General features: G+C 41.1%; 1 protein-coding gene across 2 annotated transcripts in view; it reads right to left on the bottom strand.

Annotated features, from left to right (window-relative positions):
- Nucleotides 1–840: 840 nt before the first annotated feature.
- EDC3 (enhancer of mRNA decapping 3) overlaps nucleotides 841–27,476 on the bottom strand; it is a 41,797-nt gene continuing 15,161 nt past the window's right edge. For both annotated transcript variants that reach the window (XM_083183670.1, XM_083183671.1), the window contains 4 exons: nucleotides 17,624–17,965; nucleotides 8,355–8,508; nucleotides 4,201–4,418; nucleotides 841–1,636 (listed from right to left, as the gene is read on the bottom strand). In XM_083183670.1, coding sequence (XP_083039796.1) covers nucleotides 1,302–1,636; nucleotides 4,201–4,418; nucleotides 8,355–8,508; nucleotides 17,624–17,965 — 1,049 coding nt within the window. In that variant the 3' untranslated portion in view covers nucleotides 841–1,301. The remainder of the gene's footprint in view (nucleotides 1,637–4,200; nucleotides 4,419–8,354; nucleotides 8,509–17,623; nucleotides 17,966–27,476) is intronic.

Raw genomic sequence — 27,476 nt, 5'->3', positions numbered from 1 at the left:
CAGAAGAAAGTATTTAATAAGAATATTTCATTCATTCAGATCTAGGATGTGTTATGTTAGTGTTCCATTTATTTTTTTGAGCAGTATATATATATATATATATATATATATAATATATATATATATATATATATATATATATATATGCATTAGGTCGACATGGTCAAAAGGTCGACACAAGCATTAGGTCAACATGGCAAAGGTCGACATGTTTCGTAAGTCAACATGGACACTGTATCAATGTATCGCCTTCACTCTCCATGCTTCGGGAACAGTGCGTCACTGCACTCGGCAGACTATTATATTCTCACCATATGCCCACTTTGATAGTGAAGAATGAATAACCACCTATTAGCAAAAACATGAAAAACTGTCGACCTAATGCCTGTCTACCGTTAGTGGTTGACCTAACTACCGTATTCTGGCAGATGTGACTTGAAAAGGAGGATGCCATTTATATTTAGCTTTTTACTTGCTTATTATGAGCGAGTCACCTAGAAGCTCTCACTTACAGGCATGTACATGTAATATACCGATCTGTTCAGACTGATGTATCAAGCAGTGACAAGAGTGAAGAAGTTGCCTATCGCAGCCAATCGGCTTTGAAGAAGTACATTCTATAAAATCTTTAGCAGATGCTGACTTCACGCTTTTCACCACATCAACCTTGTGTGTATTTTCACCACATCAACCTTGTGTGTATTTAAGTGCTACGTGAACTATTCAGCTGCCAGTAAGGGAACGTCTCATGCTGAATAGCTCACATGCAATCTATACATGAATTACAGACACTGACAGACCACTTCCCCACTCCTCAAAAAGAATACATGAAACTTCAGGTACACACAACACCAAGTGCTTCATTTGGTAAACAGCGCATCACTCTGGTGATTAATGGTGGAGACATTGGACAGCTGTTTAAAGCTACACAGTAACAACATGTTTTTCTTCCAAACAATGTGAAAGCAAGAACTTGTTAACATGGTAATTATAAAGAAAAAAAATACAAAAAAAAAAAAAAAACTGTTCGTTCCCTTTTGTCTGTCTGAAGCATGTTCTTAAGGAATATTGAGCGATTTGGCTGTGGCAGGAAGTAACGACAAAATAAAATAAAACAAATATCTTGGTTCCCAGAAAGCCACGGGCATGTTTAATCACCTCTGCTGCCATAAGTGCGCTGTCCTGCACACACTGCTTTGTTTTCACTGGGGGTGTAGAAAGAAAAGGATGGCAGGTTTGTGCCCGCGTCAGTAAGGCAGCAACTTGAAATGTGTTTGCGAAGCTGGCTCCTTATACCATTCCTACATGGAGTGTAAAGGGATAACAAACTTGCAGCCAAAGGGTGAATGATAGTTGATGCCCACTTCCCTAAACACTTTTTGAGGAATGCCAATGTCACACAGATACACCCGCCCAGCCTGCTCTCCAAGTGGTAGTGGGAGGCCCAGCTCCAGTGACCACTTGGCATGAATTCCCTGACCCTGGTCAGTGACAGGAGGGTCAATGCTTAGCACCGGGGCTCGGTTCTGGTTAGCCCAGTCCACAGCTGCTCTGTACCAGGGCTGGTCACACAAGAAGGCATTTTCATGGCAGTCTAGACAATTAATCACCAAGTCTACAGGGCAATCCGGCAGTTCTGAAAAAGAAGAGGAAAGTGTTATCTAGAAATACGCACAAGTGTAAAATTCCACTAACGTAATTGGGGGAATAAGAATATACTTATAGTTCACTTTTTATTTTGGCATGAGCTATAATGAATTATTTTCCTTGCAGAAAACTGCAACATAGCATCAAGATGAAACAATAGGTCTAGTGTAAATAATTGACCACGCAGACATTTCCCCTTCACTTATAGACAAATATGCGCATAAAATCAGCATACTATGTCTTACAGCGTTTTTTTCTTTTAATTAGACTTATTGTGTTTTAAAATGCTTAAAATAAATTGCTTACTGTGGGTTCTAGAACATTCCAGCACATCAATGTACATTAGGCTTCAGTATTATATATATTGTATTATATATATTGTTATATCTGACACTTGCAGATAAAATTGAAGTGACATGCTTTCTTATTTTGAACACAAGATGGCAGCACAGCACTAAATTAATAAGGATGAGAAATCCGCTCGGCCTTATGGTATTCAAGATTTCAGTAAGAGGAGTAATTCATGCAGATGCCTTTAACATGCCACATCTGTTCTGTCTAGGCAGAAATCCATAATACCCCTTTTCAACTAAACTTACAACCCAAGTTAAGGCGAGATCATAACCGACCCAGGTAATGTTACCCAGGAATCCAACCCTGGTAGCTATGAGGGTCAAAACTGGCCCAGGTGGCCCACGGTTTGAACACTAAAAGCAGATGGAGAGCTGTATCACTGGCGCTAACAGATGATGTCATCTCCAAATGCCATTCGAGGAAAGACCCAGCAATAATCAGACTCCAGCTGGCTTGCACTCAGGTTGGATCTCAGCTTTAGGTGGAAACGGGGTATACGTTACACTACTTATGAGGTGCATGTGATATAGATATTTTATTTTTAGGAGTCTCAAATAGTTCTATTTAATAAATAAGGAAATACAATGAGCAAGTGGCCAATATTGAAAAATAATCAATTTATCATTCCATTTTTCTATTAAAACACCATCACATAGAATTGTGGTGACCTGTAGGACAATATTTGAGCAGTTCTCATTTGTCTGTATGACAACTGTGAAAGACTTTAATATCTTTCTTCTACTTCTGCCTGTTATATCAGGAATACTTTCCTCATATAAAGTCTTCCTTGAAACTGAAAGAACCAAAGAGGAAATTAGCAATGTGAAAGTGACGATGGAGAGGAAAAACATGGTTTATTTTATTTGGGAAAAGGCACCTTTGTGGTGACCTAATTAATATGTATAATTATATCCAAGTTCAACACAAATAACCAGGACTGGAGATCAACAAACAGAAAAGCTGAAGCGGACTAAACTTGTCTCTTTTAAATCATTATTTTCTATCCATCTGTAACATTGAGACAACCTTGTCCGTCTTGTGAAATATTGAGTCTACACTAAATTTCAATATATTTTAGGAAACAAAGAAACCAGATTAAAAACCGCACAAAATGTAAACTAATGGTTTTAGCAGACACCCTCCTCCCCCAAATAACCGGTAACACAGATTTCCCGGAATCTATTAATGAATAGATGACTGTACAATTGAATTTAAACATTACTCATTTCTGCTGGTTTAAATTACTATTTATATGTTGATTTAACACATTGGAAAAAACAGTGTGGTATGTACTATTTTGGAAACCCTTCTGGAAAATTCATTAACACAACTGTTCTTTAATAACAAAAAACAATGATTGATTTGTTGTGCCTTAAATTAAACCAGAGTTCATTTAATACTGTGACCCTTGTAACCTCTCAGGATGTTGTGTCTACGCTCAACCACCACGATGGGCCCCTATAAGCAGCAGACTGTGGACTTAAAATAATAATAGCTAAATGTTAAAAAGGAGGTATGACTACAGAAGAACTTCTAAAAGCTACCAGGTCGGTTTCGACACTGGCAAAAAGATCACTAAGCAATGGAATCTAAACCTATGGAAATGACGGCTAGCACAAAATCATTTCTGACAGAAAACAAAGCCCACTTCATCACATGGAGGATTAGCGGACCGGAGTGGTGCTTAGACAATATAAGAATCGTTTCTGCCCCCTCAGCTCAAACAATACTTAGAAATAAACAAACAAGGAACTTTTGGGAACCTGGGGGTAGGTGCATCAATGTATCAGAATTCTCTGAAAAACACATGCCCTATAAACGTTTCGCAGCAATACAAAATGCGACAATGCCAGACGATATCAAATTGAGCACTGATGTGGTTTTTCCAATACAGCGTTAGTGTAAATGGGGTGTGAACTGGAGGTGTTTGAAAAGAACCAGTACTGCACAAGCTTGATCTGATTAGGCCAGGTATGCCCGCAGGTGCTGCTATTTAAGGGAGAGGAGTGTTTGGGAGCAGGCAGCAAAGATAGAACAGGAGGTTGTTTACATGTGTGCAGAGGCTGTACTACTTCTTTGTACGATTCTGTGAAACATGCACTGACCAGAGGTTCCCAGTGCCAAACGCTGTGTATGTCACTCAACTAGTAGTATTTGAAAGTACAAACTTCATTATAAAACACCAAATCACGTACCTACCTTTAACATTTGATACCTGTTTGCCTTCAGTCCGGCAGAACAAATTTAGCTCATTGGTAACAGACTCCAACATCTTCACAAAATTGGGTAGAAAAAGGATAATATCCACATCATGATTGGCCAAGTGGCGGCCACAGCTTATACCCTGAGCCCCTTTGATGTGGGGTCCACACAGTAGGGCCACAGTGGGTCGCTGATGCACATTTTTAGGATTCAGCCTATGGATATAAACAAATGATAATGAGTAAGTCACAAAAAAACCTGCAGCACGGTCTCCATTGTAAAAGGCCAAACCTAGGACAATAATACTGCATATTGTTAGGTCTCAGACATTTGGGGGTTCACTTATGGAGCATCAGGTTTTCCGATGTCTAACCGTGCACTGCTTGTAGTAGCTGGGTTTTGCTAGTGGGTGTGGATCATTAGGTCGTCCATCAATTGGTTAACAGGCAATAGGTTGACACGTGAAAAATGTCAACTTGGTGTAGGTCTACATGGACAAAAAGGTCGACATGTAAATAGTCAACACAATAAAAGGTTGACATGAGTTTTTCACTGTTTTTTTTTAGGTTGGCTAAGTCAACCATATAAGTGTACTGCGGCACTCCCCATGCGCCAGTAACAGTGCCTTGCGATTATATTCTCCATATATACCTACTGGGATCATGAAGTAATAACACGTTGGTTTAAAAAAATCCTGAAAAACATGTGTCGACCATCAACATGTCAACCTTTTGCTTGTGATGCCTTTTGTTACCTAAACCGTATCAACATGGACTGCGTCAATATTGACCACGTCGACCTATTGACTGTTGACCAGTAGTCATCAACCTATTGACTGTCAACCAATCGAGCAAATACCTTTTCTAATAAAGTCATGTTTCTTAAATATGATTGGAAGTTCCGGGTTTTAGAACCGGACACTCAGTACATTGTTTTGAACACTGAACTCCGGCTGTCGAGTTACAGTTGAACGGAACGAAAACTGCCCAGGATTCCGACTGTCGGAACTTTCCTTTGGAATCCTGGATTGAATAACCTCCCCTTTAGCTGAAGCACAGATGAGACGCATTATTTTATTTGTAGCCTTGGCTGTACCGAGCCTTTAAAATAATTTGTTAACATTTCCAGCAACCCTGTTATCTGTCCTACTTATAGCTAATGTTCTGAAACAGGGGATTAATATTGTATGCAAGTAACTATCCTGATGGCAAGGAAAAGAAGTGTACATGTTATTCATACAATTATTTTAGTGCTGTTTATTGTCACCGCAGACAGCAATGTGAAATCCTGAGTGGTGATGGTGTGTTTCAGGCAGCAGTAATGATATCCGTTTTATGCACACAGTATGAAGACCAGCCCACACCTAGTAATTGAACTGTGCTTGTTTATACACACGCAAGGCTTGCAGAGCACGAGCTACTGTAGCTGGTTTGCTTTGCACTCCGTAAACCTCTGCAGAACTGGTATTACCAGAGCGGTGTGTGAGCAGGAAGAGAGGAGGGCAGAAGATCTACATTGCGTGTGAAAAGAACATTCCAGTCAGACCTGCAGCAATTTAACAGTGGGAAATTGAGGCCTTGCTGTATAACTGGCCTCATTCCTATATTCTTATCTTGCACGCCTGGCAGCCAGTTTTAAAAGTAGACACGGTTTTCAGTTGGCCTACAGTAATCAATAGGACGTGTAGCAAAGCTTTAGGTTAATCTTATCAGTGCAATATGAACTTATGACACCACTAAATTACAAGGCCTCTTCAACTGAACGCAAGGCAGATAGAATTGTTCCCACATGGACAGACCGTGGCCAGATCAATTCCACCCATACACTTAATATCCACTATCCTTAGAGAATAAGAGTCATCTGAAAACAGGCATTATTCCAGCTCTCAGCACAGCAGTCTCTGGACGTCACATCCCGTTATAGGCCCAAATGTGGGGGTTGTAAAGCGGGATGTGTCTATCGTAAGACCCACTTTTACCCGTATGCACACACTTGCTCTGAAACATGCACAATACCAAAACTCACAAGGTACAACAACAGAACTCTGTTCAATTCTGCATCACCTCCTTTATACATCATGATTCAATGATGCCACTAGTTCACAATAATGTCGCTATAGGCTACACAAAATAGCCAAGTCCATTCTGCTCAGCTGATCGGTACACATTCCTGTTTTCTGAACAACAAAACTTATTGTTGTTTATTCTTAATGTGACAAGATTGTCGTTATTGCCCACAGCAATTTGAGCAGGTCCACTATACGCCATACACACACCCCCACAGTAAAGCTGGGTACACATATATACAATCCCTATTTCTTGCAAGCGTTCGGCCGACCGTACTCCCGTCGGACCATCCACAAACAACAGCCGACACGCGCGTATACACCTGTACAATTTTAATTGCGACGTCTGATGTACTCCCGTCCAAACAGTCGCAAGAAAAAGATTGTACCACCGTACACACTGTCTCGATTTGGGCTACTGACATGTCACATGTGACCAAAATTATCATAATGGGCTGGGTTAGGGCATAATTATAGCAGTCGCCCTCCTATTAAAAAAATGTGTAATGTATGTATGTATTAAACTTTTATTTTTCTAAAGTGTCAGTGTGTATTTATTTAACTATTTTTTTTTACTGTGGAACTACAAGACCCAGCGGGCCCTTTAATGCCCCGCAGGCTGGGACTTTTGGTTCTCCAAGTCCCAGCTTGCTGGGACTCATAGTTCCACAGGAAAAAACAATAGTTTTTTTTCATCAATTTTTTTACACAAAGATCAGCTCGATGCTCACCGCCCAGCGGCATCGAGGACAGCACCAGGCTTCAGCCTGGTCAGATAAGTCCTGGAGGGGGGACCCCTTAATTGGGGGGGTCCCCACTCCCCCAGGAACCCTGACCAGGCTGACCGGTCAGAGAGCTGAATGCTTTGGCCGGGGGGACTTGTATAAAAAGTCTCCCCTCGGCTGTGGCATTACTCTGCTGGCTGGTTTGGCCTAGGGCTGGTTCTTAAAATACGGGGGACCCCTGGTCATTTTGTCCCCCGTATTTTGGGAACCAGCCCCGGACCTGGAGTCTGGTTTTAAAAAAATCAGCGAAGCCCTATTTGTCGGGTTTCCTGATTTTTTAATACCAGCCCCAGCTCTTTCAGCCTGGTGCTGGTTACGGCTGTGGGGGGGACCCCACGCCGTTGTTTTTTTTTGTCAAAGATGGAACGCCCACATGGGCGTTCCAGCTTTGGCAGTATAGTCGCAAGGACGGCAGCATATCGGTCGAACATGCGTACACACTGCACTTTTGTACCGATATGAGGCCGTCCTGTCGGATGAAAATTAAACAGCAATGAACCGTCGACCGACCGAGTATGGACGGTCAAGACAGTTTTTTGCCGTTTATCGGTCGGTAGGGACAGCGTACACACATATACAATCGAACGGCTGTCCGACCCGGAATGAAAGAACGGCCCGACAATTGTATATATGTGTACCCAGCTTAAGTCCCTTCCATAGAACTATACAGAGCCATGGGATCGCTAATCACAGCTGAAATCCGCCCAGGGCATGGACCATTCTCAAAAGGAGTAAAAAGCGCAACATAGCTGTACCAGATCTATTTATGAATCTGGTGCACATGGCTAAGGTCGACAGGGTCATTAGGTCGACACAATCATTAGGTCGACAATGGGAATTTCAACAGTCAAAAGGTCGACATGAATTTTTCACGTCAACCTAATGCTTGGGTCGACCTTCCAACCTTGTCGACCTTAGCCATGTCCACCTATTTCATATGACGACATAAGCCCTGCCGACCCAATGGATACTGACCTATATAGGGTCCACCTAGTGATCCCCTTTATACATGCATAAGTTCAGTCGGAGAAAAAAAAAAATTATATATATATATATATATATATATATATATATATATATATATATATATATATATATATATATATATATATATATATATATATATATATATATATATATATATATATATATATATATATATATATATATATACACACACACACACACACACACACACACACACACACTAAAACAAGAAGGATTTTACTACCATCTTATTCACATTGCTCCCTAACTTCCTATGTCTTAGACTGGCCCAGTAATATATATCACCAGCTCACCTGTTTGGTCCACCAAGCAATGTGAGTGCCATCTGACTGGCACATATCCCTGACATCTCCAGCCTCTTCTCCACCGATAGGCCGTGTTTCTCTGCCACGCTCAGAAGCTTCTTATGCAAGGAGTAGGAGATACTGGGAACCACCAGACCTGAATCTGTGGGATATAAAGTACATCAAGGATGAGTGTAAAGAAGAGGATGGGTATGAATATTGCCACAACTAGCTGTAGGACGGACAATGATCTGCCTATGGTGCCCTGTCGATCATTAGAAAGCCTGCATCACACAACCTCAGAGTTTATTCATAAGGTTTCACAAATGCTTCATCACCAGACAGCAAGAAATCAATTAAACACACTAAAACAAAATAACATAAGCACAAAAGTCATGTTAACACATTCGGAAAGCCTCAGGGCCAATGTTCCCTCTAATTTTACGAAGGCTGTGTGCGGCTAAAGATTTTGGCTGTGCAACTTTGGAATGAAATTTAAATTTTTGTGTGTCACTTATATATAACTGGAAAATGACGTTCAGCATTTGTGTTAACTTTTCTTCAAAATGATATTAAACATTTAAACATTCAAAATACAGCACACAATGTAGTTAATGGGTGAAACACACATTAATTGAGTCCACAACTGCAAAAAGGGACCACTGCTGCTTTGTGCGCTCAGTTGTAATGTCTGTGCGAACGCTCGTCAAGGTGTGTGCGCGCGCACAGCTTAGAGGGAACACTGCTCAGGGCAGGTTACAATCCCACGATATACAGCATGTGCAAATCTTCTGAGGGCCCTGCTTGTGAGATCTGACAGATTAGAGGGAAGCCAATACACATGATATTGGAATAATAGTTCAAGGAAGCCATTGTATGGGATTATATGATGCATTCATAGTATACACTGACATCCATGCAGTAAGGAAAGCATGTGTGGGTGCCTTTTGTCTGCTCACATATTCCCACAGAGTTGCGTGCAACACATTGTAGACTATGCATGACCACGGGTGCCACCCCGGTCACATGGGGAGCAGAGTCTGTTGTTCTACTGCACGAATGCCTAGCAGCTGCTATTAAAAATTGGCACAAGAGACAAGGCATGCAGCCAAGCCTCTCACCTCAGATAAAGGCAGCTGGCAACCTTTATACCAACTCTACCTTCTCCTCACGTTATGTACATGGGATTGACCAACAGCCAAGTATCTAACATCCTGCCCTTCTGTATTTTGTTTTTGTGCATCCACAAATACAATTTCAGGTCTATATAAAACATTACATATAAAATAATTATATACATACATGGCTTATATAGAACAAGCTAATATCACTAGGGCAATACAGCACAAATAATGATGATTGAAAGGGATGAAGCATTAATATTAGTTGCTACTACTCTGTTTTATGTGCTTGGACTTTAAAAAGTAGCATTGCTAGACACTAAAACCTGAACCCAATCCCAAAGTCTCCACAAAGCATGGTGTTACAAATGGCCAAATATTGATACGATTTCTTTGAGTGAGCTGAGATTTGTTGACAGAGAACCCTGTACATGAATGAAAGAAGGATAAAGAGCTGTCAGACAGGTTAATCCAGCTGCACCTGCTCTCCCCAGCTGTTCCCTGGTCACACGCAACACATCCTCCATTCACACGGGTGCTCATTCATCCACTAGGTTCCTTAGGGCAGCTAATTATTTTACTAAACACCTTCAAGGCTGTGCAGGCGATATACCCATGATAGATTGTCAAGAGCCCAATGATCTAGAATAGTCACTTTTAATTCTGGCCTCCCACAAAATGCAGTGTGTCAGGACAACCATAACTGCCAGGTACTGACTCTCCTAGAAAGCGAAGACACATCCACAATTCTTTGCCATTATCTATTTCAATACATCTATAATAAAATCATTGAAAGTAAATTAGATATTAGAAAAAAAAAAAAACAGATCAAATTAATAAAAACTGATCCAATAATCCCATAACATGACGTTATGACATGTAGAACTGAATATACATACATACATACACACACACACACACACACACACACACACACACACACACACACACACACACACACACACACACAGGAAGGATCTGTCCGGAACGTAGCGAGACTAAAAGCCAGATTTTTTTTTTTATGAACTTTCAGATACATAGGGTTGATAATCTTCCAAGTATGACCCTTGAGCATTGATACACCGTTGCCAGCATGTCTGCCAAACTTGGTACACCTCCTAAAAGGCAAATATCCGGAACATCCTTGAGTCTCCTTTGTCTATGGTCTGAAAACTGTGTAATTTCAAGCTGCATTTGGCCCGTGGGAACAAAAGGAAGTCAGCTACGTCCACATCCGGCTTGTAGAGTGAATATCTAAATATCTATATAGGTACTTATATGTTAGTTGGGCGCTCACTAAGCTATTTGCTTAGTTTTCCGCGTCCGCTCGCCACGCTTCGGGTTCGGTGGCTCGCTGCGCTCACCACACTATATAAAATCAACTCCATGCCGACATGGATAGTGGGGGTATGAGCGTACTTACTATAGTGGGCGCCCAACTAACATATAAGTACCGCTATATATATATATGTCGAGTCAGGCCGGCACTCCACGGCTGTTCAATGGTAGTGCACCAGGTGCCCTCCCTAGGCAAACCTTACTGGGTTTCCAACGTATACCAGATATGTGGGCGGCACTCCAGTGTCTTGAAATAATGAATACAGAAACCGGTTTAGCTTCAACGTTTTGAGAATTTTAATCTGGTCATCAGGATCCTGATTAAAATTCTCAAAACGCTGAAGCTAAACAGGTTCTTATGTCATTATTCCAAGACACTGCAGTGCCGCCCACATACCTGCGCATGTGCATGCACTGGGTGCGTGCGGCCTTGGCGAACAGGTTGTTCGCCGGGTGCACGCACCCAACCTTGAGGCCGGTGGGGGCAGCGGGCAGGTGTACTTGCCCATGGGAATGCCCAGCGTTTCATGGGCATTCCCATGGTAATCGCCGGTGACGTGGGCGGGCAGCTGACATCAAGGATGTCAAATGGCGGCCCATTTCAGTGAGAACATACACGCATATAAAAGTGACCTGAGAGTCTCTTTATGTATGCGTGTGCGCACCACATGTTTTGAAGGTCGGCGGCCATTGAAAAATGTGGGTGGTTCCCACTGGCATGCGAATGGATGTATATGTAAATCATCTATTAGCATGCCATGCGAACATACGCGCCTTGCCAATGGTGGGCAGGCTTAACACCATGCACAGGGTGGGTTCTGATTGACTTGCATTCACATTCGAAAGAATCAACCCCTAACACCCCTGTTGTCTGTGTGTGTGTATATGTGTGTATGTAAATTATATGTATATATTGCAATTTAGTATATATGTAATTTCTAATGAATTAGAAATGAGGTGTGCATGGGCAGGCAAACCTACCCACTCACTTATGTGCTGAACAGCTATGATCTATGGTCACTTACTTTCCAGCTTACAAGTTACACAAATAAATAATTCTTCTTATTTTTTATTTAAAGACTTACAAATAATGTACCTCTCTGCTTTTCTGTCCTTACGTAGGCTCAGCCGTGACTTTCCTTGCAGTTCAGTCTTTTTTTCATCCAAAAGCAGAAGTACAATTCTGACACCACTAATGATATATTGAACAATATGAACACTATATAAATTCTATTTAATTACAGATCACCATGACGCTATCCTCACACCTTGCGTGCCACACTGTACTATCCAGCTGGCACGCTCACTCTATACCAGGAAGGCAACTTCCAGGAACTGGCAGGCACAGTGCTTAACCCTTTCCCTTTTGGCGAGAAGAAGCTGTGTTAGCTCACAAACTAATGAGGGAAGGAGAGGGTGAAGGAAATGGTCATGTCACGCAATGAGGCAGAATCTAAAGCTAATGTTTAAACTTTTAATTACTGGGTGACATGTGTGCAAAGAAAGAAGTAACGCCTCCTGCCTCACACACGCAAGGCAATTCTGGTCACACCTCTCCCTCAGTAAGAAAGGATGTAATGTAAACTGGCTAGAGAGGGAGCGCAAGCTCAGAGAGAAGGCAATTGGAAGATGAAGATAAACATACAAGAATGAAGTGAAACTTGGGGCTGGGGGCAGGGTGGCTGAGGCCGGTGGCAAGGCCAAGCACTGTGTATTATTCTAAACAGACTGAAATAGAGCCAACATGGAGCATGGATAGGAAGCTAGGGGGTGGGGGGGCTGGCTGCTCAGGAAGCCAAGCAATTAAAGAGGCCCAGGGAGGAGGAGGGTGGGGAGCTGTTTTGCAAAGTTTTACTATGAGATTTTACAGCTGGTAGTGAAGCTAGGCAGATATCGATTGAGCAGCTCTTAACACGCAACACACACGCAAGGCAATCATTCACTCTGTGGGAAGGGGCAAGGGTCATTCATAATACACACAATAGCCCAGTAACCCGGTTTCTGTCTGCTTCATATTGAACTTAGAAATGTTATGTTAAGGCAACAATCTGTTTCATACGTTTGCAAACAGAATTGGCTAAAAGCATATTCTGAAAAGGTTTCTGAAAATTGGGAATACACGTGTGAAGGAAAAAGGAGCAAAACAATGAAATGCAGGATTTGGAGAGTTGTCATTTGTGAAGCTTAAAGTTTATGGTTTATTAGACTTTGGGCAATGCTGGGATAAAGCAGGCTATGTGTCCAGCAGAATTCCTAACATATCTGTGTTACACATAATGGCAGGCGCCTGGAATGTGACACCAGATACATTTGATGTAAAGAATTAAAATAAATGCTAAGGTGAATTGCAGCAGGGGGCCATTGCACAGCTTAAAAAGAGGACTCGTCAACCATATCAACATCCTGATGTCATTTGGCTTTACTACGTAGTGCCTTGTACATTATGCACTTATCAGGAAAGGGCAGTTTATTAAAGCACCACTTAATATTGTGTTCTCACTATGCAGGGCAAGCTTACCTCAGACTGAACAGCAGGACAGCTGTGCGGAAGCTAAATCTGTAGCAAGTTCTCTACTCTGATAGACCTTTGTCTTCAGAATTTACAAACTGTGCTAGGATTCCTGTATACCTCACAGCTCTCCTGCTGTGCGGCCTGGAGTATGGCTGCCTGGGGGAGAACATAACGGAATAAAGAAAATGATCTTTTATGGATAAACCATGCCCATGTTTTTTTAGTTCGCTAACTACAAAGTATTATATGCAGTAAAAACATATACCACTTTTCCACTAACATATAAATCTTGGATTTTTGCACGAGAACGTGCACCTACCCAGGATTTTTGTCAGTGGAAATTGTGACAAGGTAAAGATTTGTAACCGGGATTCGAGTAGGATTTTTAGTGGATCTTCCCCGGTAAGCTGTAGTGGAAACAGTTTTTACCTAGGATTTTATACCTCGGCTTTGCCGATAGCTGCTGATTGGTCTCTCCTGGGCGCTGGCTGCTGATGTCATCGCCCAGGGACCAGACCACACGCTGAAGAGGCTGCCGCTGTTCGGAAACCGGGGAGCTGGTACGTGGTAGACAAGGCTGGTCACACACAGGCTGCTGGATAGAAGCAATTGTTGGAGAGGCTGGAGCCATCATAGCTGCTATGCTTTGAGCACTCCCTACCCCTCGCTCCTTTTTGTCTCCTTTTAGTGACTGCATCTTTTGGAGCCAGAATCAAGGCCATTTATTATAACACATGCTTACATCTTACTCGGGTTTCCCTTTATTCAGTGGAAACTGTGTCGATTCGGGAACGCTGTGCAGTGGAAACGGGGACATTGGAGAGCGATACCTGGCAAAATACCGGGTAAAAAAGCCTGGTCAGACCCGGGATTTTGGTGGACAAGCAATATTACTTGAATAGCCTCCCAGGAGGCTCCCAAAAATCGGGAGGCCATGTTGACCTCTTGGCAGAGTGGGCAACTGGTGCTAAAATAGGTCATCACAATGTAATCTTTACATGCTGTTGCAGTGGAAGTTTGATATGTACCAAGACTTATGGTGTGTACACACGGTCGACGGCCGTGCTATTCAATCCCGATGAATCAGAATCGAATCGCACGGCAAGCCAGAAGACATGCCAGAAATATTGACTATCTAGTACTGATCTGTACTAGATAGTCAATGCAGCCCTGTCTGGCTCCGATTTGTGCTGTGCGGGAGCGCGCATCGGGATCACAAGGAAAAAATGACCAGATCTTTTTGATAAGAATCTCCTAGCTCTGAGTGGTTTGTGCTGCAGTCTCACAGGTAACACAAATTCTTTGCAAAATTATATGTATTAACTTTTTAGATTTAGGTATCCTGCATAATGAAGTGCAGTCAATGCTGCATATTTATTGTATTTTTTTTTTTTTAAACATCTATAAAGTGCTCTCCATTTTATTCCAGGAAAAGGCAAAGGACCTAACCCTGGGTGCGTGGGGTAGGTAGGAGCAGCTTAAACTTGTACTTTTCAAACATATGTAAAGGGAGCTGTTAACAACAATAAGGGTGGTCTTTCTTCAAATATGAAGTCTGCTGCCATGCGTCTCAAGAAGGAAATTGTAGAAGAAATAAAAAACCTGTTGTGTTTTGTACACTACTTTCACCCATTTGAACTGGTAGCTATGTGTTTTATGGTAATCCTTGCATCATTGCTACTAGCGTCAAGTTTGAAGAGGTGATGGAATTTCTGGAGCTGTATGAAGTGAATTTCCACAGGTCTTGCAAGTAAGAACAGCATTTTAACACACAAATGCTATGCATCTACACATATGCTTGACACGTGGCTCAACTGAGGTTGAAATGCACTATATAAGTTTGAATGCACTTGTGATCATAACGCTAATAGGGTTTCCAGGATGCCTGGAATTTATCAAGCAATGAGGATGATTAAATTTCATTTTTTTTGCCAGCGATAAGTACTGGGTGCCCAAAATATAACAAATCCGAAACCACCGCGTCTAGTGCGTAAAGCGGCTAAACCCATCTATAATACTGGAGAGGGCACCCAAATCACTGACACTTTACACAGCTTTGCTTGCCACCTCAGTGGGCAGAAATGAGGGCACCTGCAAATTTAATTTTGGATAAATATAAGAACACATTTAAAAGTACACAGACCTCTAACAGGTGCGTGATGTACCTGTAGTCTACAACAGGTGTACTATAGTGGAGTAAGTAAAAACGTTAGAACTGATGAGCATTCATTTATCAATAACTTTTACTTACAACCAACCCAAACAGGGATTGGTGGGATTCTCTGATTTGGCTCTAAAGACGCTGGGATTTGAATCCAGGGATTGGAGCTTCCAATCCCGGGATTCCAGAATTTGTCTGCGCATGTGCAAATATAATGCAGGGCAGCATTGGTACACCCGCTCCCACCGTGCTCCTGCCTACTACCACCACCACCAGCTAAGTAACACTTCAGGGCACCCGTTTTGGGGGGAGAGCGGGTATTACAGTTAGTCATTACAGACTAACTCAATCCCGGGATTGAGCATTTTTCAATACTGTCATTTCTAAACCTAAAAACAATAATCAGGTACATTCCTATCATTTCTGCTTTTGTTGTTGTGTAAGCTTACAGAGTTACTTAAAGTATTTTTCATTCCTTTAGAAATAATTTTAAGATCATAATTGCAAACATAAGCAATCCGCCGCTGTAAACAGAAAATATGGACTGTTTCATGTATACTTGCACAGCGGCTGCAAACAGGGGTAAATCCATTCAAAAGTGATTGATTGCAAATGGATTTCCCGCTATGTGCACGGCTGCAAACGCATTTAAAAAAAAAGCCATGCACAGGGGAGGGCATACACATTGGCGGGTGGCATTTACCTGATCACTGGGCCCTGAAGATTCACAGCCCAGCGATCAGGTCTGAATCAGGCCCAGTGAACAAATGGAATGCATAAATGATAACAAGTATTGGGGTGTAGTGGAGAATGGAGGCTACAAACAGGACCAGGAGTCATGGAGACTTGTTAGAATATGAATAACAACTGAACATAAGTATCAGGTTTGGACATGGTGTATTTACACTGGGATGACCTCACAGGCGGCACAGTTAAGGTAAGGCCCCCACCCTATAGGGTGCGGTATCGCATGCTGCACCTTGCATACCATACCCTGGCAAATCACCCGGCAGCTGCTGGGCAGCAGGATGGCAAACGATACATTGCATGCGGTCCTCCTGCACACAATGTATCTTATGCGATCCCTAAATATTCATGGTAGCCCGTAGGATCTGCAACTGTAATGCGAGGCGGACAATTGCATGAAAATGACATGTGATCTGTCTCAGCAATGCCATATCGTACTAGTAGATGGCCGCCTTTAGGTCATATTGTTTTGTTTTTAACTTAGCTTGTTCTTCTTATGGTTTGGCCTAAAGCTCCTGAATTATTTAGAAATTTGGTGAGCACCCCTACAATCACAATAAAAGTATCCACGGAGTCTCTCAATACTTCAATAAACCCAGACATCTTTCATCCTAACCTCTGTTTATGTTCACTTATACCCCTTCTATGTGCCTCCTGTCTGCCTGTCCTGTCCCCATTAGAATGTAAGTTCTCGTGAGCCGGGTCCTCTCTCCTCATGTGCTTTTCTTAGAATATATAATTGCTTCAGTGTCTTGTCCCCTGATGGAACGGTCTTTATTTACCATGTACTTGTCCTAAATTGCCTTGGTGGTGGTGGTGGGGTTTGCTCATTTATGTATTGTTAGGTGCTGTGGAACCCTTGTGATGCCATATTAATAAATGATAATAATAATCTAGGTGTTCAAGCTAAATATTCAGTCAGAGAAGCTGCATTCCCTCCATAACACATCTGGGCCTGTTAGTGTGACTTAATGATGACAGCGCACAAATAGAAACATAGAATTTGACAGCAGATAAGATCCACTTGGCTCATATAATGTTCCCAGTAAACACACACACTTAAACCCTAGGGTACATTTTTTCCTGGGAGACATTTAACCTACAACAGTATATTATTGGATTGTGGGAGGAAACTGGAGCACCCGGAGGAAACTTACACAAGCACGGGGAGAATATACAAACGCCACACAAGGCTGTAGTGGGAAATGAACCAATAACATCAATACTGTGAGGCAGTAATGCTAACCATTACATGAACCGTGCTGCCCATGCCAATTGTGAGCATATTCCAACCATTCTGTAACATGCTTGAGTAGAATTAGTTTATATTAAGAGAATCATCAAATATAACTCTGACTTTGGGCTCTGTGTGAGGCCAACATTGCAGATCCTTCCTTACCTGTGCAGTACTCCTTTCCACCCGGTTGTGGTACTATAATCCTCCTATACACAATTGGCTCTGACTCAAGTATGTTCTCATCATGTCTGTAGGTTGGAGGTCTTTCACTAGGAGTGCCACGTGACCTTGCTCCTCCTGCTCCTCTCCTCTCATGGGTGTCTATCTCTTCGAAGACCGCTGCTTTATCAAAAAGAGCAAGGTTCCCCTCAAAGTCAAAATCCGTGTCGGGAATCTCCTCCAACTCCTCTCCAAAGCACTCATCATCTCGAGCCTTATGTTGCCCATTCTTGGGGCCGGTCTTCTTAGGGGTCACCTGGTTTGGAAACCGGCTGCTTGAAGACCCTACATGAGAAAAGGATGCAGAATAAAACATTAGATCATACGCCTAACATTGAGACATACATAGCTCCATTACTCAGTTTAGATAAACTGGAACAAAAAGGAAAAAAATAAAAACAACGAGATGCAACATGAACCACAATAGCATATACAAAAGCACCTCAGCATTGTCCAGATGAATTGCTTCCGTGAGACCCTGACATTAGTACACTATGTTCTAATAGAGATTAGACATCAATTAATGTTACATACTGTTCTCCCTCCATTGTGCTTTTAAAACACATCCCTTACACACAGATCTGTCTGTCAAGCAGATCACCATAGCAAATAGATACAATCTGGTGTCCTTAGGGGACCTGTGGTAAGTAAGGTCACATGCTGAGTCACACTAAATGCACTGGAATAGTGGAAGTTCAAAGCACATGAAACATTACTGTTCAAATTGAGGTATTTCCACAGACTGCTGTATGTGATTGCTCATGTCAGCATTTGGGAACATTTATATTCTCTTGTACGTAGAATGTCATCTCTGAACGCTTGCAAAGCTTTTTATCCACTTTGGATTCAGAAGCACTTCCTGACAATAAGATGTATTGCATTTATGGGATGGCTTTCAGTATTAGGACACAAAAACCATTGTCAGGTAGTAGAAAGCAAACTGCTTTTAAAGTGAGTATATTGTACAATTATAAGAGTACATAAGACTAAGAAACTTATGTGGACTATTTACATGTATCACTCAAAATAGACACCCTTTGTTGCATGAATTTAATGCAATGTGACCTTCAGGAAGGAGATGACTGAACCTCTGAAACATTAATCAGTAAAAATCAGGTGGTTTTTTTTGCAGAATCTTTATGTATAAAGGCCGCCATACACTATGTGACTTCTCCGAGGGGAGAAATCGTATACAATTCCTACGTGTGCCGCCCAACAGCTTTCCCAGAGGCTCACATGCGATTTGGTACTTTATGTGCCATTTTTTAAAATGAGATTTATTGCATGTTAAGAGTCCTGGGGAGCTGTTGCAGCAGCAGTGGGGGCAGGGGAAGTAACCAGAATTTTTTTTTTAAACAAGTGAATGAATGGACGGCCACTGTTTGGCTGAGAGATTTCTCTCAGCCAATCAGCTGCCTCCCATTCTTTTGTATTTTTTTTTTTTTTCAAATCTCCTGCCCACCACACCTACAGATGGAATCAGACATGATACACTGCGGGTACTAAAAAGCATGTGCAGGTAGTACTTTTTGTACTAGATCGCATCGCATGCTGTTGTAGCATATCACATGTGATTTGAACTAGATGAGATGCAATTTAGTACAAATTGCACTCTGCACATATTGCACTGTGTGTGGGTACCAGAACATGTTCTGGTACACTGCATAGCTGCCTACTCTAGGGCCCTCCTACCTTTTGACTGTCTGTAAATACCCTTGTTTGTTGTATCACTGTCTCCTTTGTAAAGCGCTGCGGAATATGCTGCGCTATATAAGAAACTGTTAATAAATAAAATACTCTGTCGGATCCTAGCCTGGAGCAGCCCCCATCACTGACCACATAATTCCAGGGATCTTGAGGACAGTGTTTTTGTACACTTACCGGTGATCTACTGGCATTTCCCCTATGCAAAATATTCCCTGTGATCAATTGGTAGATTGTGATTGACCTTTTGGCCAGCTCTGCCCTAGAGCAGCATTTGTTCTAAACTTGGACTCAAGAGGTAGTGATTAAATTGAATTGACCCGATTGACCGTTTCTTTCTGGGCTACCTGAGACAATGTAATAACAGCTGGATGCAGGCTTCTACAAGATAAACTGTATTTGATCAACATGTGCTAGGGACAGCCCACAAAGCAATGCTCGGCAGGGCTGTCCCCTGTAATCCCCCCAGCACTTAGCGGGCGGGGCGATGTATTAACAGCCACATAGGCATTAAATTGCCCTGGCCGCTTCGCCAGCTCAGCACTAGCGTTGTCCTATCCCCACTGCAGGCACACCGCTAGCCCTGCTGCTGGCTCCGAGCTGCGCAGGAGATCTCGCAATAAAAGCAGGGGGGGGGGGGGAGGAGTTTTTTTTTAATGTGCATTCACAGGGCATATCGGCTCTCCTTATCGGCAAGGGGGGGGTGTTGTGTTTAATACATACGGCCATAACGGGTGCCCACTTCTCCACGTTATGCAGGAGAAGAGGGACCCATCCCCTTTTTTTTTTACATAAATGGCAGCTTAATACATCTGCCCCAGTGTAATGTAATTCTGTTGCATTTACAATAAAATCTTTAAAACGTTACGCACCAGTGCGCTGTATCATTTTACATATTCGGCAGTTTGCTAATTACGGGGAAGAGTTTTGTTTCTTTCATATGAAGCAACTTCAATACTGTTCTTTTAGGGAATATCATTTAAGCTCAACTTTATCTTAAAACATTGCTGAATTTGGCTGTATAGGAGAGCGAGAGAGGATAAGGGGAGGGGATGGGGTGCAGAGGGAGAGTGAAAAACAGGCAGAAAGAGGGGGATGGGGGGGTTTAGAGAGAGGGGAGAGGGGGGTGCCAAAAGTTTGCTTTTAGACATTAACCCATTACCATACATCAGGAATATTGGGTATAAACAATATTCAGCAACTTTCTGTTTTTATTTTAGGACTTAAAGCAAGAATTTCATACACAGAAAAAGAACATCAGTGTCCAACATTTGAGTGACATGCAATACGTGCTGCAGGCATGCAACCTGTTCACATCTCGTGCTGAGGAAGGAATTCCCACCTCCTGGAGGATGAACTGGAGCACTGTATCTCCGTGACAGAGACTGAGCTGGGAGGCAGTGCACGCATTGAGACATGAACTCTGTCTACCCTAGCCAAGGCAATGTTTAATCTAATTGCTTATGTATAGCGCTTATTAAGCAGTAATCTCTCTTTGGCAGAAATAGGTCTTCAATGAATCCCTGAAGAAACAGAGAGAGAGAAAACATTGCCCCCACCACTGCAGGAAGGGTGCGTGCAAGGAGTTTGTTACTTTTTAGATGTGGGAAATTAGTGAGCTGCTCTGGAAATCACTTATCAGGCCGGAGATGGGACTTTGAAAGCTGGGCAGCAGGAGCATTCAATGCTAAACAAGGTCTTTTATAAATGACTGAACTAGATTGGTCTGCCATAGTCTGTATAACCTCAAATGCTAAAGACAATTATTCATTTGGAAAAAAATGTGTTACATAAGAGAATGTTTACGATTAGTAACCTATTTGTAATTATTTGATACAGGTAAAGTAAAGTCATAAATGTAGTTTTCAACAGTGACAGATTCACGCATCAAGAGTAAAGCATAATGGCTCCCAAACATTAGGCCGACTTGTATTAAGGACAAGTCTGACCCAATTCTCCTGTGAGCAGTTTGGCAGCTCCCCGGGAGGCTCACCTACTATCTGGCACTTGATGTGCCATTTTTACATATGATAAACCATCGGCGATTTATCACATGTAAAACCAGGGAGCTGTAGTGGGTGGTGAGGAGAAGTGGGATGGCCGGCGAGTGCTGGCGCTGCAGCAGGCGTAGAGGAGCAGCAGGGTGGGTGCTGAGCGCTAGCGGATGTTCAGCAGGATGGGCAGCGGCGGATATTAGCATTTTAAAATAAGCTGCCAAATGACTGGCTGGCCTCTGATTGGCTGAGAGAGCTCTCAGGCAATTAGAGGCCGGCTAGTTATTTGACAGGTTTTTTTAAAATTCTAATACCTGCCGCTGCCTGTCCTGCTGAACACCTGCTAGCGCTCAGCACCTGTCCTGCTGCTCCTCACTGCCCACTGCAGCACCAGCACCCAAAGTCGGACATGATCTAATGTGAAGCCCGTCCGACCTTCTGAATTGATCCAATGCGCACGGCACTGTGCATCGGATCAGATGTCACACACAGGATTTTTGGCCGATTTCACTCGATTTATCGGCCCAAAGTGTCGAAATCGGTCCAAAGTCACATAGAGTTTGGGCACCTTAAGACCCACATAACACTAACAGTTTATAAAATTGAACAATAATATGAAAAGGATCAAAATCCTTTGTCAAAAGCTAATGGTGTTTCTCACCTCTAGTGGGGAAAGTCAAGTGTATTGTGTGCTGCTAGCCACTAGATGGCGTCAAGCAGAGCAATTCAAGAGCACATATTTGCCAGTGCTGACATTACTGCTATGTTGTTCCGTCATTTTGACGGGCAAGTAAGAGACAATGATTGACATTTTGTGGAAATAATGGTCTTAGAGACCATAGGAACATAACCTTAAACCACCTGCTTTTAGACAGAAATAAAATGCCACATCTTCCACCATGACCCACTTTACAATGAGGTGATCTCATTATTCCTATTGTTTTTCCTTCTGCAATGAAGCAGAGAATGCTGAAAACTTTTTACGTCAATAAAATGAAACCGCACAGGTTACCTAAAACTTCTGTACAAGATCAGTCATTGTTGAAAAATAATCCTGTTGTGGTGTAAACAAATGAAGAGGCCGATATTCTATAACCCGCAATCCTTAAACACGATTAATAGGATCGCTCTGGGCTATGTAATTAGGACATTTCTGAAAAAGAAGCCCTGTTTTCAGCAATAATGGGCTGCAACTGGCGAAAACGCACAGGTTTCTCTAAAACTGTGTTTTTGGAAGAAAACTGGACTTTTATTGGGCAATCCAATGGGATCGCCCTATAAAAAAAAAAAATACCTTGGGGTCCTAGTATCCAAAAATACATACAAGATAACATCTCCCCTGCTCTAAAATATAAACTACAACAATCGGGCGCGATATTGTTATTAATCTATTTAAACTCCACTACTCTTATACTAGACCAAATGACATTGGTTACATATAAACTATTAAGGCTGCTCCCAAAGGCAATTCTGGAGATTGCCGTTTAAAGAAAATAAAAATTAATTGAATTATAAGAAAGAAAATTAATTGACTTAATATACACACTAAAATTATTCTAATTCAAAAGAGAGCGCCACACACCTGAACATATATCATAGAAAATTCATATAAAATTTATTTATAAAAAAGAGAAAAAAAACATACATTAAGGACACAAATACAATCACAAAATACAATGTCACGAATATAATTACCCCAATTGGGAATGTAATAAAAATAACCACTTAATCATAGGTTACTAATAAACCCAGCTCTTGAACAAATCCCTGCATATGAAAGATAAAATATCCATCAGTTGCAATTTCCAAGGAAATGTACATATAAGTGGAATCAATTAGGAGGTGATCCTTTACAGTCTTGGAAAACTTATCCTTTATTTGAGGAAGATGTGCACATCTAAAAAGTTTTAATAGACCATTCTTTATTGTCAAATGGCTTCTCAGGAGAAAGAGTTGCGCTTAATTGTGTATACTTTGAGACCAGTACCTCTCTGATGTTACGGGTACTCACATACAGTCCCTGCGGTAGCCTTCTGTGTCGGGGTGCTACAACCCGCCTGGCTCCAGCTGTAATCAGCGAGCCGATGATGTGTTTGGCGTGGCGGGGAGCACCTTCACTGACCTTAGATTTTATATAGGTCCACAGTGTCCGGCTTTTCCGAGTAGGCAGGTAGTTGTAAATCAGCTGTAATTGCCGCTTGGGGAATGTCCCGATCTCTGTATTGCGCCGTCTCCTGAATTGTAAAAAGGATCCCAGCAGGTGAGAGGAGGGTTTAGAAGTAATAAATAACGATCCTTGACGCGTTTCTCCGCAGGAATAGGGTGGCGGTTTCTTCAGAAGGAGCATAGTAGCTGGAGGAAGGTCTCCAGTATTTAAAAGGCTAAGTAGCCAATCATAATTCTTAATGATGGAAGGTCCATTATTGGGTTCAGGTGTGTAATTAACTCATCGAGAGCTACAGGTGTTTATCGTGGAGCACAGGTGTATACCTTTAGTTAACAGATAAATTTCTATCCTAGCCAACTCAATTGCAGCTCGGGATAGAATAATAAATAAATACAATAACAGAAAATACAAAAATTAAGAATAAAAAAGGTTATATATAAAAGTCGCATTGACAAGGAATGGCATCGCTACATATATCAATCAAAAAAGAAAGAAAAAGAAAATAAAGAAAAAATCCTTCAAGGAGGATAAGTATCATAGATTTAACTAATTCAACAATCATATGGAGCTGTGGCTCCGCTGGTAAGGCGTCCAGTCCATACAACTGTCAAAAACCCCCAGCGTCGTCAGTTCGAGTCCATGGAGAGACCGGAGTGTGGGTCAAAAATATTTGACTTCTTTTACATCTCCTCCAATCTTAAATTCTTAATTTGGTCTCTCTAGCTGAAATATATTTGATTAATTGTGTTTTAATCCACACATATGTCAAATGTATAATATTTATACATATGTATATCATACAAATATTTGATTATCTAATTTTTAATATATGAATTTTTAATTTTTTAGAATTTTTAATTTTTAATTTTTAATTATTAATTAATAATTAACTATTATTCCCAACCTCCTCAAAGGATTTACAAAAAAACCTTCTCTTTTAATCAGATATACATAATTACAAAAATGTGATAGAACACTGTTGATGAGGACATCATGGGAAATCTAGCAGTGTCATATAAACATATTGTCAGATAATAAATGTCAATTGATATGAAGTAGAATCCTAGAAATAAGTCTCACAATGATAGTGAGTGCAGAAATTCAACAGAGGAGAAAAAATTTTTTTAGTGAACATTATTCAATTCAATACATTCGTTGAGACCTGCAGGGTGCAACGTATTCAGGGCAAATATCCAATAGGCTTCCTTTTTACAGAGATAATTAAATCTATCGCCTCCTCTTGGGGTAGTTTGTATTCTCTCTATCCCTTGTACTTTTAAACACTCTACGTCCCCATGATGTTTGTACTTCACATGTCTAGACAAACTATGTGTCAAGACACCTTTTATTGTGTTTCTCCTATGTTCCAGGAACCTAGTGTTCAAGGGACGAGTTGTCCGACCAACATATTGTGCTCCACAGATACAGGTAACCAGGTAGATAACAAAAGTTGAGGAGCAATCTATGTGGTTATTGATGGTATAAGGTATACCTGTAGCTGTGGACACAAAATGAGTCCCAATTTTCAAAAATTTACATGTGATACATTTTGGTCTTGAACAATGATAGCAACCTTTATTTGTCTTAGAAAGAGAACTTGTGTTGTTCACAGAACTCTCATTTGGAAAATGACTCGGAGCAAGGGAATTTTTTAGGGTAATATTCTTTTTAAAAACAATTTTGGGATATTCTTGTAGTGTGTCTTTCAAGAATTTATCTTTCTTGAGAATTTATCTTTCTTATTCAAGAAAGATAAATTCTTGAAAGACACACTACAAGAATATCCCAAAATTGTTTTTAAAAAGAATATTACCCTAAAAAATTCCCTTGCTCCGAGTCATTTTCCAAATGAGAGTTCTGTGAACAACACAAGTTCTCTTTCTAAGACAAATAAAGGTTGCTATCATTGTTCAAGACCAAAATGTATCACATGTAAATTTTTGAAAATTGGGACTCATTTTGTGTCCACAGCTACAGGTATACCTTATACCATCAATAACCACATAGATTGCTCCTCAACTTTTGTTATCTACCTGGTTACCTGTATCTGTGGAGCACAATATGTTGGTCGGACAACTCGTCCCTTGAACACTAGGTTCCTGGAACATAGGAGAAACACAATAAAAGGTGTCTTGACACATAGTTTGTCTAGACATGTGAAGTACAAACATCATGGGGACGTAGAGTGTTTAAAAGTACAAGGGATAGAGAGAATACAAACTACCCCAAGAGGAGGCGATAGATTTAATTATCTCTGTAAAAAGGAAGCCTATTGGATATTTGCCCTGAATACGTTGCACCCTGCAGGTCTCAACGAATGTATTGAATTGAATAATGTTCACTAAAAAAAATTTTTCTCCTCTGTTGAATTTCTGCACTCACTATCATTGTGAGACTTATTTCTAGGATTCTACTTCATATCAATTGACATTTATTATCTGACAATATGTTTATATGACACTGCTAGATTTCCCATGATGTCCTCATCAACAGTGTTCTATCACATTTTTGTAATTATGTATATCTGATTAAAAGAGAAGGTTTTTTTGTAAATCCTTTGAGGAGGTTGGGAATAATAGTTAATTATTAATTAATAATTAAAAATTAAAAATTAAAAATTCTAAAAAATTAAAAATTCATATATTAAAAATTAGATAATCAAATATTTGTATGATATACATATGTATAAATATTATACATTTGACATATGTGTGGATTAAAACACAATTAATCAAATATATTTCAGCTAGAGAGACCAAATTAAGAATTTAAGATTGGAGGAGATGTAAAAGAAGTCAAATATTTTTGACCCACACTCCGGTCTCTCCATGGACTCGAACTGACGACGCTGGGGGTTTTTGACAGTTGTATGGACTGGACGCCTTACCAGCGGAGCCACAGCTCCATATGATTGTTGAATTAGTTAAATCTATGATACTTATCCTCCTTGAAGGATTTTTTCTTTATTTTCTTTTTCTTTCTTTTTTGATTGATATATGTAGCGATGCCATTCCTTGTCAATGCGACTTTTATATATAACCTTTTTTATTCTTTATTTTTGTATTTTCTGTTATTGTATTTATTTATTATTCTATCCCGAGCTGCAATTGAGTTGGCTAGGATAGAAATTTATCTGTTAACTAAAGGTATACACCTGTGCTCCACGATAAACACCTGTAGCTCTCGATGAGTTAATTACACACCTGAACCCAATAATGGACCTTCCATCATTAAGAATTATGATTGGCTACTTAGCCTTTTAAATACTGGAGACCTTCCTCCAGCTACTATGCTCCTTCTGAAGAAACCGCCACCCTATTCCTGCGGAGAAACGCGTCAAGGATCGTTATTTATTACTTCTAAACCCTCCTCTCACCTGCTGGGATCCTTTTTACAATTCAGGAGACGGCGCAATACAGAGATCGGGACATTCCCCAAGCGGCAATTACAGCTGATTTACAACTACCTGCCTACTCGGAAAAGCCGGACACTGTGGACCTATATAAAATCTAAGGTCAGTGAAGGTGCTCCCCGCCACGCCAAACACATCATCGGCTCGCTGATTACAGCTGGAGCCAGGCGGGTTGTAGCACCCCGACACAGAAGGCTACCGCAGGGACTGTATGTGAGTACCCGTAACATCAGAGAGGTACTGGTCTCAAAGTATACACAATTAAGCGCAACTCTTTCTCCTGAGAAGCCATTTGACAATAAAGAATGGTCTATTAAAACTTTTTAGATGTGCACATCTTCCTCAAATAAAGGATAAGTTTTCCAAGACTGTAAAGGATCACCTCCTAATTGATTCCACTTATATGTACATTTCCTTGGAAATTGCAACTGATGGATATTTTATCTTTCATATGCAGGGATTTGTTCAAGAGCTGGGTTTATTAGTAACCTATGATTAAGTGGTTATTTTTATTACATT

Source organism: Crinia signifera, chromosome 4, assembly GCF_055691185.1.
Source record: "Crinia signifera chromosome 4, ASM5569118v1, whole genome shotgun sequence".
Lineage (NCBI taxonomy): Eukaryota > Metazoa > Chordata > Amphibia > Anura > Myobatrachidae > Crinia > Crinia signifera.
This window is presented reverse-complemented; position numbering and strand designations above follow the sequence as displayed.